The following is a 22,224-nucleotide window of genomic DNA, read 5'->3' as shown; positions in this document are numbered from 1 at the left end:
AAGCAAGATAGGGAGACAAACTCTAGGTCCATGGCAGGTATAACAGACGATATCATCAAATAACGTAGAGATTCTCTCGAAGTCATCTTATCGCAGCTGAGTATAGCTATTATCGTTGAGTAGGCCTTCGCTCGCTTTTAACTACTCCTCCTTCCAACCAACGGACAAATGGATGGTTTCACGCTACATACATTTTTGACTTTGCGGGACTAAGAATGCACAGTGCGTCGCTATCCTAAATTTTCCACGTGCAAACGATACTATCCATGCATTTTATATGGATTGCCTAGGCTTTACATAACGCATTGAAGCTTTCTGTTAAGCTCTTCGTCAGACTCTTGACCTCTAAGCTAGGTGAGCTGAGAGGAGCTGACTCACTAACACCACGGGATCCACTCAGCCTAGTAATTTTCCCATCGAAAACTGCAAAGACTGGCCGGTAACAATTTGTCACCGAGTACTCAAAACAGCTAAAAGGCGATCGCCATTCGGGTACACGACCTCCTCCCTTGTAAGCACGTCGTCATGGCCCAAAGTCAAATTCCTCTATCACTAAGTTGATGGTACTGTCGATGTACTGCTAATGTGAACAGTATTTTAAAATAATTTTATATCTTATTGCCGTGGTTACACCACTGGGCGCAACCGAGAATGATCATTCACAGACTTATCTTTCCAGCGCTAGCCAGTCACACTAACTGCTCAATTCAGATTCCCGCTCCTACATCTAGAAAGCTAGTGTTTTAACCGAGTTCCCCTTTTCCTGTATCCACCGTTGTGGGAATTGCAGTGACTCGTTTCTAGTGTAGACGGATGTTCAGTTTTTCACATTGAGAGGTGAAAACGCCGTATGCGAAGAAAAAAAAACAAAAATGGCGAAGAACGGGAATGATATTAAACGGGAGGATGTAAACAGCATGACCACAGATCGGCAACCCTGGTTTACGATCTTAACATTTGGATTCCCTTAAGGATAAAACACTGCTTGACTGCAGCGATTTCCTCAATAATGTGAAGCTTCCATGCTTAAAAATTAACTCGTGCCGATGAAGCACAAACCATCGGAGAAAACGTCTCCCATTCCAGACAAAGTTTCACTGGTGTTGCTCTCTGAAAAAACCCGAAAGATAGATGCGCATCCGCTGAAGAAAATGAATGCAACTTAGAGCTAAGGCGTACTGCTTCCAAATATGGTTGCGATGTCTACGAGTTGTACGAAACTTCAACCTATTAGAACTGACTGATTACATGGTTCATGTAGACGACAAGAATACAGTTGGGATTGTATTTGTAGTTTTTATAGACTCTACGTAAGGCCTTTTATCATACTAATTTGTTTTGTTTGTTTGAAAGGTTTGGCAAGGGTTAAACTTTTGTGCAAGCTAACTATTAGGTGAGTTCTCAACTGTGGGTGCTAATCTACGTTAGCTCACAGGAAACAGTAGGCCATTTTTAACTAAATGAGCGTGCTTGATTATATCCGAAATCAAATTTGAATAAGGCCACACAAACCTATATTGGGGAGTAATCTCGGTTTGTCTTACTGTTAATCTTCTTACTGCCTACTAGCCTTGGTTTACGACCTTATTCTAAAAAATTAGCGCCTGTGGTGTTGCTCAGTAGCAGTTGTTAATCGCCATTTAGCAAGCTCTAGTGCAATTAAGGCTGATTTATAATATACGCTTCCGCTTAGGGCACATACCGATATTGATTTATACCTGGATAGTTTAATGAGTAATTGCGAGGCATTATATAGGCCGTTCGACGTTTTATTTTATCATTACACACAATTGTGTTGATATACTACCAATTTGGGAGAAAATATTGCGCTTTTGACGAACTGTAGCTTTCGATGCTTTACTTTTTTTAGTTAACCACCATACGAATGGTAGGTAATACGGCATGAAATTTATAGACGCACCTCATCGGTGTGCAAATCATATTACCGCAGTTTGTTTGTGCACGAGTATTGCGGAGCCCAAATACCTGATAGTTTAGCAAAACTGTCCTGTCAAGTTACGCAAGCAATAGCTTTATGTACCCGAAAGGTGTTCTCCAATACATCGATCTGAAGTTGCAGCGGACCTTAAATGACCCGAAAAATCCTGAAAATAAGAGTTTGATACGCATAAATATAAGGCTTCAAATAAATCTCATTCAGACAAGCACTGTAATACCATGGCAGAATTAAAATACCGCGGCAGTGTTTCATATGTGTAAACACAATATACTGGAAAGTTACATTACAAATCAAACGTGGTGAATCTCGGAATGCTTGCGATAGGCACCCACTCTTTTCTCTTCTTATCATTTCTGGACTTTAAGTATCATGAGGTAAATTTTGTTATTGTACAGCAGCGAAGCATCAGTGCCAACCCTGATGTGCTATCGCATTGATGAGGCATCAATTTTTACTCCAGTGGCTGAAATGACCTTTTTCCCCAGAAGCCAGGAAAATACAGCGTCGGGACTGCAGATACAGTCGCGAAATCAGATTTATCTGCAAACAATGATGTGACATGCGTGCAAGATCACGAGTCTGGAACCTAAAGTGTGCTTGGCCGGACTTTTATGCATGTATAAGAAAACCATCAGAAAATGGTTCGGTGGTCGTCTGGGTTACAACCGGGAAAGTCCTACAATAATGACAGTGAGAAACTGCAGGTCACTGAGACAGGCATGAGACTGGGTTAAGAAAACTCCATTCTTTAACTCCAGAAAATCAACCTGCAAGGAACAACTGCGGGTCATCCCATGAAATCAGTAACACTATCAGTACATTTGTGTGACTCCCAATGGTGTCACCATAATAGCCTAGCCACATATAACCGGTTTGTTGGCACCGCATTAATAAATCAAGCAGGCTGCGGACAATAACATAGGACGAATAGAGACAATTCCTGCTGACAGCCCACGATAACCGACAGTGACCGCACCAACCTAGGACACCATTACAGCTAAGTAGACTTAAGTCATGATGAGGTTTCAGGTGTAATATTGGGGTTGGAAAGTGATTACTTCACTCACTACTGTTACTAGTATCGCTAACTCTCTATTGTTTAGTCTTAAAACTTGGTCGACCTTGCGCTGTAGCGAGTCTCTTACATCAAGAACAATACTGTGACCAGTAATAAAGCGACACCTTTCAAAATGTTTCTGAAATTATAAATTTCCGGCGCTTCCCAGCTGAGTGAACCACAGAATCCGTTTTCTCTGGGTCGATAACACACAAATAGCTTTTTCCGTACCACCGGACGGAACTTATACGGCGTAGTGCTCCTGAACACAGCGCTTGTATTGTTGCTTGTCCAGATCTCCGCACAATTCAGACTAGTTTCTCTTTGTGCGCGCCATTTGCGCATTAGTAAATAAAATTCGGTGTAACATTACAACTCTTACTGAATGGCTTGAGCACCGAAATGGTCTCCAGCATAGCTCAGATGGTAATAACCTCTCTCATCAAACTGCGTGAAGCTAAAAGACGCAGTACACGCATCCAAGATCTGGTCAGCACTGGCCGTCACATCAGCCTTCCAGAAGGTAAGGAAGCAATCAGCACGATCCACTGGAGTGTTTAATTTTCTCAGTGGGCCACGCGTATAGGTAGTAGACGACGATAATCTCTGGATCTCAAACTAAAGGACATTGGAAAGCAATTAGCCCAAACAACTCAGACCTTTGATTCAAAATGCGGAACACCAAGCTTCGTAGGGAAAAAATAGTGAACATAGTCATTGGTGAAGTCGATGCGTTTCAACTGCTTTGTCCACCCAATAATCTTGCCAAATCTGTTTGTTTCTCATTAGTTTTTTCGTCACTCTGCTACAGTAAAACGGACAGTTCGGTACTTGTTTATTCACACAAACGTCCTGAACCCTACATACACTCGCGTATTCGTTGCTTATCCTCGTTTGGCTTCGCCCTATTTCCCTGGCGCTTTCTGCTTCCCTCTGCTTTCTGCAGGCCGATGACTTCCATCAATGGCTTGATCATGAACTACCTGTTATGTTTGGTGTTGTCATTCTTTGTCCGAAATTTTCCCAGTTTACAGTAGTTGCTGACACTTCTCGGTTGTCATTCTGCAAAAGTGACCAGGTAGGTACCGGTTTTGGCTTTGCCACGAGTATTGGTCTTCAGCCGGATTATCAAACGTTGCCTAATCACACCACACAAGAGCACTATGCATAAGCTGTACGGTTCACAGGCCACTTGTGAGCTCGTTTTCAGCCAGTTTACTCTCCGTTTAACATAATTGTGAAATACTTCCTTTGGAGTGACTGGTCAATACCGATAAAGCATAAGTTGCTTCCCCAGCAGCCATTTGACTGTTCTAGTTCGTCAACGTCTGGCTAAGAAAGAAGCACACCTAAAAGCTTGATGGCGCCTTCATCGCTTTTGGTGCTCCCGAGCACTCCAAAAACACCATAGTACGGGCATTCATCTGGCGAACATTTGCAAGTCACCTCTGCTGTTTTCCTACCGGTGAAGATTTCACTGCACGGGTGCAGTCGGACAGTTTGCATGGAGCGATGAGTAGTCCACTCTGTTACCAGTACTTGTGTCAACCGGTGAACCGCACTTCGCGGTCAAATGGTACGCGGATGCCGCATATTGTACTGCAGCGATATGAAGGCCAAAGTAATTTAACTCATTTGTTTTTAGTTTGGAAACATTTTAGACGGATCCATCCACACCGAATGGATATAAGTGAACTTGCATCAGAGTACATTTCTAATTTTAAACAAAGCACATTGCAGGTAACTTGATAATTTCGCACATGGGGAGTGCTTTTGCGTTCTGCCTCATACCAAACAATTGTAGAAAATTTGTGGACAGTAGAGAGATTTCATACCTTAATATCTGAGTGTTTGAATAACTGTTGTTGTATTGTCTTGGATACGCAAAAGTAGAATTTTCACTCCTGACAGATTGTTAAACTGAATACAGTTGTCAGCGCGAAAACTACTTGATATGAATAACCGCGTCAGAACCCTGAGAATGGTTTGAACATATGTAAATTTAAATTTCACCGTGAGAGTTGACAGCTGCATTTTGCATTGGCATAGTTTGTCTGGTCTGTCTGTTGACGCAACTGACTGGTAGTTTTCTTTACGTCTACCATCAACAGAACAAACCCCGAAAAAATTAATGTTCCTCACGTCGTTCTTGTTCAAACCATGGCATATGTACGCAGTCAAATGAAATGTTCAAACTCCGCAAAGATATGTATTTATTAAGGGCGAATTAGCACTCATGTGCACTTTGATTTGAGGTCGAAAGGAGATCCAGATGAATCAAAGCTGAATCACGCGTCTCCAAAAATCTTCAACTAAATTTCTAGCTCACTAGCTAGCGAACGTTTTAGCCGGAACTATACTCAAGATATCAAAGTATTTTCCTTGACATAACAACACTTCAAACTAGTTTGGGACATATCATCAACCTCATAGGTAATGTCGCGTCTAACAAGACGTTTAGCGTTTTTTCCGGGACATTTATTTTTTCGGATAATGAATTTCTGAACAGATTCAACTGTTTCATACAGTATTTTGATAGGCTCTCTTATTTCGTCGTCGTCTTGAAGAATTTAATAACTTTTCAGCAAAGGAAGTTCACAGAAAATTTATTTTAATTCGTAGGTTAGCCTATTCCATTGTTTAAAGTGATCCTCGAATACGAAAACTGTGACGCTGAGTGATCACGTGAGGTGTGCGTCCAAATATTTGCAGCTTGGGTGAGTTCATTGGCTGTTGACCATGTAATATTTGATCCACTCACGGAGTCTGGCAAATGGGTGTCAAACGTTTCGTCATTACACGAGGAGACCCACTCAATGGTATGCTGAAGGAATAATCGGGAGCTATTTGACAAGCTCGGCGAACACGTCGGCTTTCACCTGATCAATAATAATTCGCGTGGGATACGCAGGTGTTTAGTGGTGCTTTGGTGCCATAAATCGACCTAACTGATCAGCTACCACAATGACGGAAACAAGGGTGGAAATCCGGTTGGCCCTTATTGATACACGTGTCCGATACCACCCCAACTACTGTTTAAGTCTCGAATAGCTGTCCGATATATGGCTATTTCAGCTGGAAGATATCCTTCACGAAAACTTCCGAGTGCATTATTCAGCAACCTTTATGCTTATGGAAGTGGAATACAGCACCCAAAAGAGTTTGAAGCACTTTCTGGCGATACAACGTTTGGATTATTCTCCAACTATCCGCCTTGGCCTTTTATAGAGACTCATTTATGTTTTCAGGTAAACTTTCCTCAACTGGCTAAATTGTGTTCACCGTGTGCAAGTTGAAAGCATGCACTTTCTGGTTTGGAACGATCGCAGAAGCGTTTTGGTAAAAGGTTCAGAGGACTATCTCCAATAGGTCGTTTGAGTATGCGACCTTATTTATATGTGAAACTGTTCATATATGGTTAGTTTTAATTTTTGGCTGATTGCTGACCGTTTAACGTTAGCGATTCTTTCATGAGACAGTGACTGCTGAGTTGATGAATAACTCCATAACATTACATTTGGGCGTATGTTTATCATACTGCTTATCTGTTTAATAGTATTCCAGTTTTCCTAATGCCACACAGAGTTCCTTGTACTGATGTGTCAAATGGCACCATGAAATATGGAGTCATCTTTCATCCAGCTGGCTGCAACTTCTGGATATGCTTGGCTGTTCTCTTTCATTTTTAAAGCAAGTCCTGGTACTGCACGATAATACCTTGATTACATGTGCAGTTTTATACCAACAATGGCCTTCCGCGATAAACAAACTTTCTGGATCTTGGATTTTACGCATAATTAAGTGAAAATAAGAACATTGACGTACGCATTACTGAAGCGGATAAATTGAGGTGCGTCATATCACATCATGAAAATTAATCCCATTTGCCCGCATGTAATTCCTAACTGGTTCAGGCCCCGAACACCGAAACGACAAAAGGACTTACACCTGAGCCACACCAAAAACAAAAATGCGATAATTCTGAAACTACTTTCCGACAGCGAGTAACTAAAATCCCCCCGTAAATTTACCGACTTGATTTTGGAAAATGCATGCAGTTTCCCACTGTGCGTATCATTTTTGTATCCTGTATGTAGCCTTCGAGGATTATTCACATTCTTCCATTGTGGATAGAACCTCTTTTATTGCTGTGGGTTACTGCAGTCACCAAGATAACCGTTCGCACCCAAAGATCATACAAATTGTGACGCTTGAGAGCAAAGCATTCGATGAGACCTAATAGGAATACTGCACAAATCTCTGCGAAGTTATGCGATAGAAAGTGAAATTAGGTGTTAAAAATTAGGAAAGTAGGCCCCAAAGTAGTTTGCGGAATCTTCCTTAGAACATGTTCCTTATTTGGCCGAGTTTAATGGTTCCACGTGCCTCATTAAGACCACATTGGGACGTAGTAACAAGATCATTTTATTTCAAATGTGACTTTTTTCAGAAGAATTTCGAACAATTAGCCGGAATTGAGTAAAATTATAGTAAACTGCTTGTTCAGGAAATCAATGGTCACCAGGTTAATTTGCGAGTATTTTTTCATTCCTGGGGCATGATGGCAGGTACTCAATTATTCGTTGAGATAGACGTCGACTCATAGTTCATGTGATACTCCAGAAAAAACGAACAAACTGAGGCCTAGGAAGCCTAAACCGGCGTTTGAACTTTAAAGTTTGTCTTAAGTAAGGTAAGCAGTGGCTAATGAATCCAAAAACTATTCGGGCTAAATTGAACATAGCTCGGCGACGTGAAAATTTTCGATTGCCTTGTCGATCCCAGGATAATCGGATTTTGTTGATTTCTCTCGCTACTCTTGGACGTTGGAGGTTCTTCATTCAGCATCTCCGTTAGTCAGTTTAAGAGAAAAACAAGTCGGAACTCTATGGTGGACCTAACAGAAGAAACATCGAATCAGCCAACACACTGAAGGGCCATGGCCTCTTTGTGCATCAAGTGCAATCGCCTGTACAGCTACTGGAGTGCATGGTACCTCAAAAGTTTCTATAAGGAGTCAACATCCAGACACGCGAGCAATCCAATGGTTAAGTTCAAAAGCTTCGGCGCTACTTTTTAATCGTATGACGTGTCTGTAGCGATCACGTCCAAACCCACCCTTTCGAAATTCCTTCATATTTTCAAGGTAGAAGTTGCTTTTTCGCCGGGAAGTATACTACCGTCGAGAACAAATTTGTCTGGCATAATGAACTTATCCGGAATACGCCATAAAGTTAGCCACAATGAGGAAGAAGTTTAAACTGCCAGGGATCTATCGAATCATCTATCACATGGAAGTGCGCGGTTTTGACAACTGATGACTTATACTATCAATACGCACGGTATATTTAATATTCCGTTTGTCTGTTTGCTAGACTGAATTGTCGTTTCAAAATTTCCTTTCATGTGACTTCACATCTACACATATTCAAACGTTTTCTTCCAAAACGTTTTCCGGTCGTCCGTTTCCCCTTTAAATTCATCATCAACGGGGGACTTTGGACGAACATTGACCCACATACAAATGTCTTGAAGCTAATTTCTTTTAATACAGTTTTGTTTGAAAATCGAATCTGTACAGCTATGAAATTTCTTCCGTGGACCGAATTAGCTTCTTGCTTCTTGCGTTAGCTAGTTCCAGATAAATCCTTACTATATGACTTAGTGATTTCAATCAGAACATTTGGGGATCAAAGGTATTAAATTAAGCTACCCTGAGAAGATTGTTGGAAGTTGCGGATTCAGTCTCACGTGTCGCAAGTACTTCACCTCATCATCTCCTCAGCCGTTTGAGCAAAGCCCATTGAACCCACTCCATTTCATAAGCAGCACAAAAGTAACGCAACTAGATCGGATGAAACGAAATATAATGTCACATGTGCATTGGTGAGAAAGACCTTTATGATGGGAGGTTGAACCACTGAAGAGTGAAAACAACTATTCCAATCAGGCCGAAAAACCTCCAATGAAGAACTACGAACTTCTAACCTTATTAAATAACCTAATTGTGCTGCGTTTTTTGTTATTTATTGTTTTGCACTATTTCACCCTTTTGCTGAAGTATTAAATAACATGACAGGTAACTTGCTTATCATCAGAGTCACGGCGGTAAATGCTTACGCGGCAACCTCCGGGTTACTCGGTTTACCGTGAAGCCGGTAAAATACGGTACCAAAATGGACGTTTGCATTGAGGCTATTTGACCACAAATTATTTATTCAGTAGGGCAAATTATTATCACGTAACATGACTGACGATCTGCGAACCTGTAGTATCAACGTTGTAAACTTTATCCCTGACTTTTCTCTGTCAGCATTATGGGTGGTGTCTAGGTGTACGTATCTTGTAGTTGCATGTGTTCATATGGATACCAACTAGGTAGTTCAGCACTATTAAACTATTTCCACAGATAAAAATTTCGCGTCAGATTTTGAGAGAGACTATACAATGACATAACGTTTCCATAATTTTTTGATAAAATCCAGGCGAAAGATTTTCTACCGACACTATTTTGGACGGATTAGGGTGCCCCTGAAATTACTCACTACGATGTCAGTGGAGTTCATTGATCTGTCTCATTTTGAATAACGATATCACCATCCATCAGAGCACATTGTTAAGTACACTCAACGATGTGTTTTTAGAACAGTGGCAGAGCCACTATCAAAAGATTCGAGCGTAACTTACAAGCCATTCCTATTGAATAAATCTAAACGACTCTCTCCACATTGTGCTTCTAACGAGGAATCAAAGGCTACTGCGCATCACTGAAGCCGTCTTCATTAGATTTCAGGATGTCTTAACTACAGTGCATTGTTTTGTTACTCCGGCAACGCTAATCAAATCAGTTCGTTAACCATTCACTAGGACCACTAAATGATCCACCTAGGAATAGCATTGGGGATGTGTTGCCAGCAACATACAGTTAACTTTTTATGAATGTGCGCTAGTTCTAGGAAATGTCACATTTGCAGTAGATACTTTTAGGATATGCTGAATACCGGACACAAGCAAACGTGTTATCTAGGGCTGAGTTACATGTCTGAACTTAGACACGTTAGGTGACTGCATGCAGTGAATACCCAGGAAACTCAGCCGGGGAATAGTTTCTCTCGCATTATATATAGGGCCAAGATTTTAATAGATCCTTCTCTTTTGTCTCAACAGCCAGACTTTATCGCTCCTCCGCTATAAATTTCTATTCTAAATATCTGATAAGAATCACGATTGGCATCCCCGGCGTAACTGAATTATATTTTAGGATAAAATTCTGGACATGCTTATGGTCAGTCTGCTGAAGTTAGTCGAACAAGAAAATAAATAAGGATGGCAGCCAAAAGGTACCCGTAATGAGGGAGGTGTTATGACCTGCTAAATTTCTGCGAGGTTAGTACCCTTTTATTTAAATACATTCTATGGTAGGCTGTAAAACGTAGCGCCATCGTTTTTCTCAAGCACACGCCGTGTGTTGTGTTACAGTAGTTGTAGTCAAAATAGCGTCACGCTGCAAGGTTAATTTACGGCCTCTCAAACTTTCCTGTGCTCACTTTGAGCGTTTTGTCAGTTCTACCAATGTAATGTATGACGTGACCAAAGGCGAATAAGAGGATTCAGTGGCTTGCGGATGAAGTTGACCCTGGAAGGTTGATATGTGGCAATGGCATCTAACTCGCATATGTGGTACTGAGTAAATTGTGCTGCATTCGCTAATTCAAGTCACAGGAGTCACTCGGTTTTGCACCGATTAATTTGTTGGTTCTGGCATTCGCTTTGTGACTATAGTCCAGATGTGAGCCAGACTAATAAATGCTTTTGCATTATGTAATATATGCAACTACATTTCGACCTACGTAGAGTTCATAATAACTTTTAAAGAATCAGTCAGCAGTGATTTATCCTTCAGACTATTATTGAGAACCTCTCTAATGCCACAGCTTGCCGCAAGCTATGCTGCACTGAAGGTAACGTTTGGGGGATGGGTGAGGAGTAACATATCTTTTGAATGGAAGCTGAGTTCGAACGCACAAAAGGACGATTGTCACTGCTTTTCTGCCACCAGACATTCGCTCTAACCTCTTCGTAAGATCTGCTCTATGTATACTGGTGGGTTAAAATTAATCGACCAAGTGCAGTTCGTCATCCAAATTTTCAGTCAGATCCTAAGGTTTCTGTAGGTCGGTTTTGTTTAGAGTCAGCATGTGGAAGTGATGAAGCCTTTCCTTCAAAAGTTCGGTGGTTGGAGTTAAAACCGTGCTGCAGCCGAAAATCACAAATTATCACTAATGGCAACTTTACCCAACTATGGATCGGTCAAGATTATTTTGCACGAATATTAGAGGGACTGCTCAACGATGATGATGCAGGCGTTTGCAAACCACCAAAAGGCACATTTTATATAAGATGCTTGGTCAGAGCTGATATAAAACTGTCAGAATGAGCACCTTTCACAAGGTATGGTCCTGAGCAACTTCGAAACATGAACACGTCTTGAAATAGAAGCCCTCAATTCTCCCGTAAAGCCAGATCTGGATGGAAACTGGAATCACATAAAATTGAAATCGACTTCGTAGCTTATCGCCACACTTGCAACAGGCTACCTGGCAAATTTAAACGGGTATACTAAGCTAAGATTTGTACCATGTCTTGTCAATAGGCACTTGAAATCATCACCATGTTGTAGACAGCATGATCAGCAGGAGTCTTTGATCTATTGGCTGCTATCTTAACGTTAAGCGAATAGGTGGCCACGGAAATGCTGATGCCATCGTTCGGTGTGGAACATGACGTATCGTAACCTAAGAGAATCAAAGGATGTGTTTAGAGTTTCAATGAAAATAGGCCTCTTTTGCCATTGACCTGTCTTTTCGTATAGCAACTTCGAGGGTAACATTCCACGGAACTGCATTTCGAAATACCGAGTGATGAGCACAAAGCCTCTGACAACAAACGACAAGCTTTAATTCCTAAGATCAGTGCTGTATCTTCAAAAACAGCCATTCATAGTGCACCGTACATTAACCTATTTTTGCAAAACACGTTGCAGGTTTTGAATATTTTTGCCTGTTTACAGAACTAAATCATCTTTATTGCTTACAATTTGTTTTTTCTCAAGAGCACCAAAACACCATCAATCAAACTGTTTGTGTATGTTTGTAAGTTGCTCCAGATCCCATTAACCTCAACGACTTTTTTGGCGCGCATTCCGCCGACGGCAGTCACCTCCTGATTAATTTCGATCTGGGTATTGTGACTTGGAACTGAGGAATGGCATTCGAAAATATTCTTCGTATTGGCATAAATCTTAGAGTACCCAAATAGATGCGCACGGACAGCTGAATGAGATCGAGATCCTGTGCAAGTCTGCAGATAATTTATATCTAATTAGTATTTTAACCGGAAGCCTGAACTTCTAAGTGCCCGTAAGCTATAACTCGCCTGAGTCGTATGCTAGGAATTGATAAACAATGAGGTACTTTTAATCACCGTTGAAGCAAGCAAACGGTTTCTAGGTAGACATACATTATAATGATTATGACTCATCGTCTCTCGACAACATAAGCGAAACTCCATCAGTTACTTCTTAGGCAACATGCATTCATGTATAAATTCATGTATGTTCTTTTCTTGGTCAAATACAACCATATGATAAACTTTTCTACAGCTGGATATAGCTGGATAGGTTTTCTCACACTGTACGGTAAACCGTGACTGTCATACAACCGAAGAAATAGTAAGCAGAAACTATGCCTGGATAGTATGTAGATAATCAGAAGCACGTACTGTATGTATGCGAAATACAGTTGGCCGAAATGGAGCTTGTCATGGTGCTTCTTGTTAGGATGAGGTCTGTGCGAAAACATATCCTGAACAACGAACAGTACACTCAGCGTGACACATCACATTCTCATCGGTTATCTGCCTTGTAGAAAAATAACGCGTCCCAAACGAACTAGGTCGTTTGCACACTTGGTCGAAGATATTCTCATAGAATAATGAGCTTTAGATAATTAAACGGTAATACGATGGTTCACTCCTACTAAGTGTCCCTCTCCACCCTCCTCCTCTCTTTGATAGTTTTCCAACTTAAGAACTGGTGTTCCAAGGTTGAAATGTCCTATGCCCAGGGGTTAAGGGGTACCGGGTGGCTTTTTCCTTAGTGAGACTTCCTATCTAGCTGAACCCCACCCAATGAAGCGGGGATGTAGCCTGAGGTGACTGATATCAGGGATCCTTCATCAGGCTGTCACTCCTGAGATACGCTTGGATCAAACATGCCACAAGGGTAGTAATCCGTTTCCTAGTTTCAGATGATCTATTTAGAGCCATTTATGTTCTTTTATTTTGTCCTTCACGTACGTTTGTTTCTCATTTTCCATGAAAGCCAGTGAGAAGTACGGCTTAGTGGTGCCAACAAGGGGAAATCTCAAGATTTGTTAACCAAGCAGAACATTTGTCGCCAGTCAACTTGTTCGCCTTTGACTGCAAGGAATATTTCAAGTGCAATTGTCTCGGTGGACAGAATCTTCCCAGCGCAGCTTCGGCCCCTATAAGAAGCCGGGCAACATTTTCTGGAACAAAATTATGAGACCCATTGCCAGCGTGGGTCTGTAGCTAGGATAAACAGACATTAATCAATCCACAGTTAGACACTCAAGCAATGTTTTCCCCTTCCCATCAATTTGGTTGATTTATCCGTAGTTGTTTCAAAACACTAGTGACCCTGGAAAAACCGACAACGGTAAACAGACTTTCTACGACTTGGCCAAGCATAGGAAAGCGCAGACGTTAATACACCCAGAAAACATCTGTATATAAAAGCACACTTTTCCTTGGGTTACAGAAATGAATAGCGCCTTACTCTCAAAAGGACCTCGTGTACGACACTGGAGCATGTTGGCTGGGTTGCTATTTAGCCAACAGTTGCTGAATGGTATAGTTTCCGAATACCAGGTTTAAATTCACGGTTTTATTTGCGGTAAGGTGAGAACTATGGCAATGCTCAACAATAGCCAACATTTGCATAGTACAGCATTTCGATATAAACTTTTAAAGTAACTACTGACGCTGAACCCATTTTTTCAACAGTTCCCTTAAAACCGATAACTACATTCGTTGTCAAAAAAGGTGTTTCCGAACTTTCCACTGATAAGCAACCGAAATCAGTTCCAAAAGGTTGCTAGTTACATCGAAACTAAGTTGTTCTAAACAGTTTTATCTTAAGATTTGTTGGTTTGTTTGCAAAATTGTCCAATTTCCGCGACTGCTTTTAAACGATAGTTATGCAGAATCACAGTATCTACAAGTATTCAGTATTCGAACGGTTCTGAAAACTTGTTGATAATAGGATCTGGAATTCACTGACGTATCTCATTCTAGATAGGCTGAAGTGTGTACATAAATGGATATTCATGAGACAGAGTAAACTGTATTCGTGCAATATTCTCCGAGCTGAAAAGAAGACAAGGTTTGTTAACCGTACACACAAAACTTTACTTCCCCTCAATGTACGCAAATCAGAGGTGATCCAAAGTAGCCGGTGAAGAAACCTTTACATGCTTGATTTCACCTAACATAATTCGTCAAGCTCAAAATTGCTAAGAAGTTTGCTATGCATCCTCAAATGTGATGGATGCATTTGCAGCGGAAGAGGACGCCAGATGCTCTGTTTTTTGTGAACTGTTATTGGGGATGCATGGCTCGATTCCGTAACAAGAAGTTTTTGGCGCTTCACACCAATTTACACTCCCCTATTATCCATTGGGCCACACATTCACACTGAGTTGCAATTTATAGCTTAACGTATCATCCATGATGGTGAAATGCTTTTGTTTGCACGTAAACTGAAGTTTTATCATAAGCAATCAACCTTTCAGCCTATAGTTTGATATGGCTCTGAGTCTCCGGGTGAATGTTCATTGTAGAATGGAGTAGGTATTCTGCATAAGCCAAATAGAAATGCTCAGCACTGTCACCCTACAATGACAGCTGCCATAAACGACTCTTTTGGGTGCTTACGAACAATGGCAGTAAGACTGCTGAACGAAATATCTTCTGTGCCTGCCAAATTTGTAGCAACCGACTAGCCGGCTTAGCCAAACCTTCGAAAGGAATAATCTGAGCTATAAAATCTCTTTTCACATCATGCTGTATGACTGCCTGTATAAGCTCTTGATAATTCAATACATGAACAATAATTACTTAGAAACTCCATGGCACTTTTCCGGTTACGTTCGAATGCTGCCAGAATACGCCATTTCATATCTTAATTGCGACATTTTAGGCTCGGTCCTCTGCTGCGGATAATCGTTAATCTTGCTACTAGCTAATCATTTGAGTTTGCGAACGTTACAATTTTCCTATAAACAAGATTTCTGTAAAGGAGGAATCTTTGGTAAAAGAGGAAATATACATATCCAAAATATTTTGTTTACTATTAAATTATTGGTTGTTACCAAGGTATTTATTATTTCAGTTTCTAATGTGCCAAAGTGTTTTTCTGCCTCATTATGCTTTTGAGTACTACTACTGTCGTGGATGAAAACAGTGCAGTTCATAAAGCAAGAAATCACAAACAAAAAAGCAAAATAACTAGCTAAAAACGCCCTTTAAACGGATATTCTCGAAACTACCCCTACACCAAACATAAGTGAGATATTTTCCGTCCCAGATGATCCCTCTGACGTACCTTTCATAGTATTGATGAAAACTCTTCATACGCCTTCTATCAAACGAATCGATTTGATGTAGTCCGAAAGTTGTTGTCAACCTTACATTTTTAAATATCAGAGTTTGGACAACTGGTGAGATATATTTAGTTTTACTTTACTGTGGTGTTTCGCGAGAGAATCATTAGTCAACTCATGTTAAAACAGAACCAATGTGCCGACGAGTGTATCTTGCAAGTTAGTACAATATGATTTTAAGTGTAGCATAATCTCTTGGACTGAACCTACCTGATTAGTCCCAAGTTGGGTGAAACCGGTTGTGGTGGTCTGAGTGTTTTTAACGATACTATAGGTAGTAGCAGTAGTGTGTTGCATCAAAAATACACTGTGACGTTTCAACGATTGCACAAACTGGAACATGATACTGTCGTTATGCAGCACATTCAGCAGAGGGATATAACAAACAAGGGATCAAGTCGTTACTATTATTAGGCATTATTTTGACTTGCAAATAGCAGTAGTGCGTTTATTCTGGGTGTTCTGAAATAAATAGCCTTCGTTACAGCATTATATCCCAAGCAGTCCTGGGGATATAGTTGAAGAAAAATAAGCTTGAGCCACGGAGATTTTTGGCTGGTATCCTTAAGAATATTTCCTCGGCAATCCTCATTAAACTTGTTGCTTCGAACCGATGTAGTTTTGGTCCAATCCAGAGCCGTGAGCTGGACAATACTCACACATGTGCCAATTTACATTTTCTTGTTTTGTTATTTTAGTTCTCCGAACCATGCATATATAACGGTACATGACAAGTCTCTGGTCCTCAAATTTCATAAACTGTTCCCACTGTTATATTCTATTTTGTTTTCGCGCAAATCAGTTCTAGCTCTCCGATCATTACGTCTGCTCAACACATAAACGCACATGTTATTGGCCGTTCGGCAAAATTCGAGGCATATACTGTACATAGTCTTTTTGACGAGGGGTATTCATCTCGAAGAAATGGCTCGAGAATCAAATCACCCTACGCGCAAGTCTTTTTGAGCACCCAGTATGTAGCTCAGAAGGAAAGTCAGTTCATTAGGTTGAGCCACAACGAAGTCGACTATCACCACGAAGTTTAAGGTTAGGAGAGTATTATCATAGAAGAATTAAAACCAACGGATAACAGGCAACAACTAATCATCTGATCAGCTCGGTTGCCTCGCTCGGTGACTGTAATCAGTCTTGAGCCAGATATATCTGCACTGTATTCGGTGCGAAGGAAGTCGAAATCGAACGTTGTGTAACATCAAGTTTGGTTGGATTATTACCGTCAATTTTTGTGACTGATCGGTTGTATCGTTCCTGACTTTCTTATGAATGATATAATGCAACCTTAATGAGTGCATAAAAATGGATGGTACGAAAAATCCATCCGCTTCAAAACATTTTCCCCTTAGTGATCAGGAGACATCTTCCTAACGCTGAAGCAAAACAGACAACGCTGGACGCTGAGGGACCTCAGTTAGTAGTTGACGATCCGCACCAGGCTCATAGAAGAGAAAATTTCAATCAATTTTCTGAAGGACTATATTTGACAAAACATTATCCACAACCATTTTGGAAGTTCCTCCACCAACCTGGTACTAAGATGACGTTTAGACCCTCAAAAAAGCCACGCTGGGAAGAAGTATATCACTTCGGCGAAGATATTCCTATTAAGAAGAAATATCGCAGAGTAGATATATTTTGAACTAATCATGTGGGACCAGTGACTTGATCGCGTGACTTTATTGAAGGACGCAGGGTGAACAGATTCGTGAAATCGGGGCTCAAGGCTCTGAGCAGTGCATCATTACAGCTGACCCAACTGGATGGGTACACAGCTTATCCTATCTAACATTTCGTCGAATGCAACTCGAATTTCTGCCTTATGAATGAAATTCTAGTACATAAAACAGGATTAGTCAAATGTAGCTGGAAACCCAATTTGAGAATGGTCTTTCAAAGTCTCAATAACAGGTTGTTTAATATGGCCCAAGTTATGTATACCCATCAGTTTTAGTGTTTGTTTGCGGCTGGATATATCGTCAAACGATGGAACAACTAACAGAGAGGATATGAGAACATCTACTGATATGTGGTCAAAAGAAAAGGGAAGAAAGTTCCAAACAGCCATCTTCAAAGACCTGATTGCTTCGACTCACTGTCACACCAAAATCAATAAACTGAATATCCCAGTACAGACTGACGGGTATCAAACCAATGACTTTAAGTGACTCTATTCTCCTTCGCCTTTACATTCCCAGTCTGTGTGAGCCGACAGAGGTTTTCAATAGGTTCGTTTGTAATATCCGCCCATTTCGTCATTGTTCCTCTCATGCTTGTTCCATTGTCGCCGTATTTGGACTGAAGATTAATAGTCCAGGAACTTCTCGCTCGAAGAAATCGTACTTCCAAACGGTTTATAAGCATATTCTTGATACTAACGTTTTGTTACTACAGCGTAATCCAGGTTTTATTCAGTGTATTCATGAGAGAAGTGACTCGTGACGCTCGAAAAATTTGAACGTTACCGCTTTATCCCGCATCAGTGTGTTTTCTTCGAAAAGACTTCACTAGCTGACAATCCTAGTGACGCTCACACGTCTACATTTCATCTGGATCACCTGCGTTCTGCTTCTTGAACGCTACATATACATTAAGTGACAGACGCCAGCTTGTAAATCTTAAGGCCAAGGACAACCGTCTGTACAGTACTCATGACCTATGTTGTCTTATAGTCTGACCTTGGTGCTCAATTGCTACAGCAGAAGAGAGGGCTAACTGTGGACCCTTTCTCAAAAATCATTATTGCTTGAAATAATTGGTCCTAACAAACGGTCAGTGAATTTGCTTTGACGATCGAGCGGAACAAAACATAATTTCATGTGGACAAATCGGCCAATTAGAGCATGCTCTGATTCTATGCATGGAAGCTAGGTTTCTGTACACTACCTCAGATTAATAACTTACATTCGGTATATTAATCCCAAATTTCCGTTCAATCCATTGCTCGGATATATTACCAAACAAGTAAATAGAGTCCACCGAAGGAAGACGATACGCTTGAACACCATGGTTTACAGATAGTCAATGTCCATTTTCACTGCGCACCTGTGCACACAAATATAAGTCAAATCGCGGTAACTTCTGCAACGAGCGATCAAAGTACCGTTCCGCTGAATGTAGTCAAGCCACAGATTTATTCAACTGACTTCCTAACTCCACCAAACAACTACTGATATTACGTCGAATCGGTTTTGTCCGACGAAACCGAGCACATGACGCCCCTTATCTCGCATCCATCACCCCTGCGCATTAGAGAATAATGTCAGCACATAATAAATGGCCCGGAGTGTCAAGATTCCCTTTGTTTTATGTGTGGATTCGGTGTAACCAGACGTCATAGCGTGATGTTGGGCGGTTAAGTGTGCGGACTGTACGGAGAGACCCTCGAAAACCAGTGTACATCGAATTCCGTGAAATCCTTGGTATCTTGTTTTCACCCACATGCCGCGCCCCCGCACAACGTAGAACCAGTGGCCACATTGAGAGGCTAAATGGAACAAGCCGGAATTTGCACACGCGTTTGTCGGTGTGCACGCAACATCTGAAACAACGCAGAGGCAGCACAATATCGGGTGTGAAAATCGCCCATACCAGGGGTGAAAATGGCAAGTGCACAAGGCAATCAGCACCTTATAATTAATTAGGACAGATTGGCTTCATTTGATCTCGTGGACTCACTTTATCCCACACAAGCATAATCCATTTATGCGCATACTGGGAATGAGGACACAACTGATGGTTCAACAAGCACAAACATATCTCGCGTAGTCATGTTTTCCCAGTTTGCAAGCTAGAAGTTTGTAGCCCGGCAAAACGAAATCCTGGGACGGGTGAACTTGTGTGTGCCTGTTTGCAGTCTGATTACCCATTGAATCTGTATTGGGAGAAGAATGATAGGGATAAATCTACAATGTAAAGCCATTAATCACATTCCTTAATCAAGGAAAGAACATCACTCTAATTGTCAAGACGTCTGTCAAGAGAATTCTCACAAAAATGTGAGAAAATTGTTTAAACCAGTCCGAACTCCACAGCTATGCAGCCCCAAACCTGATGGTAACTAGATTTGGATTCTATACTGGTCATTTGCTACCAAGGATAGAGGGTGACTTAATAAAATCCAATAAACAAGTGGAGAAATAACGTACTTTTCTAAACGGATGCATAGTGGCATTTTCAGTGTTAGTGTTAGAAGGATTGCCCCCAAACGAACAAATCCACTTTATTAACGATTGCCTGGTATACTGAAAACTTGCTTCCACAATTCAGTCCCTCACTGACATTACTGGACTGTTAGCTATTTTATATTCTCGTTCAGTTAAATTCCATTTCACGAAACGATTCAGTTATCTGCAGCACAACTTCTAAGTCCTTTGTCTTTTAGATCCCTGTGAAATGACGAATCTGACTGATACATTATCAAAGAGGATATGACACTGGCGATGGGAACCCAACACAACCACAAACATAAATTTTCAGCTGAAAATTTGACAACAATCCGTTTACAGAAACAAGTACAGTTCGAACCTTCGCAAATGCGACTTGTTCAGTCTCTTACTCAAGTTATTAGTCATCGGACACCAGTTTCTAGCTCACTATCCTTTGCCGATTCTATCGCAGCAACTGCTACCGAATTTCTCTACGAACCGGTATCCGGTCCCACATTCGATTCATGGTACAGTTGCTGGGACGATACTTTCCAGAATGAGTCTATCGACAAAGATGATGCGTGGGAATCCCTTCTCTTTGACCGGAAACTTGGAGCCCTCGATCGAGGTCGGTTCAAGAACATCGTTCCTCCCAAAAAGCCGAAGGAGCTAAACGTTGTACAAACAGTAGAACAACTTGGTGAAATTTTCGGTGAGCAGCATTCAGCTTTCAATGTTAGATTCATTTGAAGTAAATTGGCCAAGCGCCATGCCGACGACTACGTCACCTTTGCCAGTGTTGTCAACCGTGAGCCTGAAAAAATTTTTAATTGCAGTCACGTGCACAGGATCAGTTCAAGTGTCTGATTCTCGTTTTCTGTCTCCATTCTCCTCAGGAATCAGATATTCGCACTCGATTGTTTTCCTTACTTGAGCACTAGAAGGATATTACAGAGAAATAACTCACCACTGACGTTTGCGTGATCTAAAACACGATACCGGAATGGTACAGCAGTCGTCTCGACCTACTAATACCAGTGGTGTCATGCCATTGGAACGAACCATTGTCACACATGAGGAAAAACCACCGGCATCATGTTGGTCCTGTGGCGAGTGAAAATATACACTTTTCTATCCTTTCAAGAACCACCAGTACCAGACGTGTCATCGTTGGGGCCACAAAGACCCAAAACCACAGTACCCAAAAACCAAAAGAGTTTCAACAGTCCAATCAGCGACAGTCAAAAAGCGGCCCTGCAAGAGACGTCCGCAGTTCAGATCTGTATTGGCAACATTCCAAGTTGAATTTGAGTCCCAAAGGAAATACCTTAAACTCTTCAACAGCAAAGTTCCAATCAGTCTGCGTTTCGACACAGCTTCAGATATTTAGTTGCTCTCACGTTCCAGTTGGGATTTGGTAGAAAAGCCTGTTGTGCCATTCATGAAACGTCGGGCCAAAATTGAATCTGGCAGTACCGTACTATTGACTGGCAAGTGATGTATCCTTCAACAGTTTGTATTTCTCAGGAACTTATTATCTCACTGGCTGTCCTAATTTGAACGTTCTTGGACTTGATTGGATTGAGAAATTTGATCTTTTCAACACACTTTCTCATATTTGCAGTGTTATGAAATTTTCATCCTCTTCAGATATTGCACAACTATCTGCCAACAAATTCAAGACAAAATTAGACGATGTCTTCCAAGGTGGCTTTGAATGTTGTACCAAAACCAAAGCAATCCTCAAACTTCACTCCGATTCCATTTGCCGCTCTCGCAACCGTGAGAATGAATTTATTCTTCGCCAGCAATTCGGAGATATCCAGCCAATAAACTATTCATTATAGGTAGCTATAGTTGTTGTCATCAAAAAAGCAAATGGCAAGGTGCGCATATGTGCTTATTATTCTACTGGAGGAGGTTTACGACTGCATATGTTCTCTCAAGCGCCACCGAGCTCCCGGTCCGGATGACCTTCAACCCGCACTGTTCAAAGACGGAGGTGAAGTTCTCAGTCAGCGCTTGTCCGATCTGTTTGCTTGCATTTGGGAAAAGGAGTCTGTCCCAGACAACTGGGGTGAACCGGTGATAGTACCCGTTTTCAAAAAAGGGGCACGTATTGAATGCGGTAACCACAGGGGGATCAGCTTGACCCCGGTTGTAACGAGACTGTTGGCGTCAATTGTGCTTCGTCGCCTTACGGTGGCTCGTGAGGTACTGACTCGAGAGCAGCAAGCGGGATTCCGGCCTGGTAGGGGTTGTGTTGACCAAATCTTCACACTGCGTCAGGTGCTAGAACAA

At 41.4% G+C, this 22,224-nt stretch overlaps 1 protein-coding gene across 1 annotated transcript in view; it reads right to left on the bottom strand.

Moving 5' to 3' along the window:
• The window catches only part of T265_04147 (hypothetical protein), a gene marked incomplete at both ends in the record, with an annotated part of 75,271 nt that extends 56,396 nt beyond the window's left edge, over window positions 1-18,875 (bottom strand). Inside the window, one exon of the mRNA XM_009168817.1 lies at window positions 18,680-18,875. Within this exon, the coding sequence (XP_009167081.1) occupies window positions 18,680-18,783 (104 nt within the window). The remainder of the gene's footprint in view (window positions 1-18,679) is intronic.
• Window positions 18,876-22,224: the final 3,349 nt, after the last annotated feature.

Source organism: Opisthorchis viverrini (genome assembly GCF_000715545.1).
Source record: "Opisthorchis viverrini unplaced genomic scaffold opera_v5_67, whole genome shotgun sequence".
NCBI lineage: Eukaryota > Metazoa > Platyhelminthes > Trematoda > Opisthorchiida > Opisthorchiidae > Opisthorchis > Opisthorchis viverrini.
The sequence above is the reverse complement of the archived record's forward strand: the minus strand, read 5'-3'. Positions and strand labels throughout refer to the sequence as shown.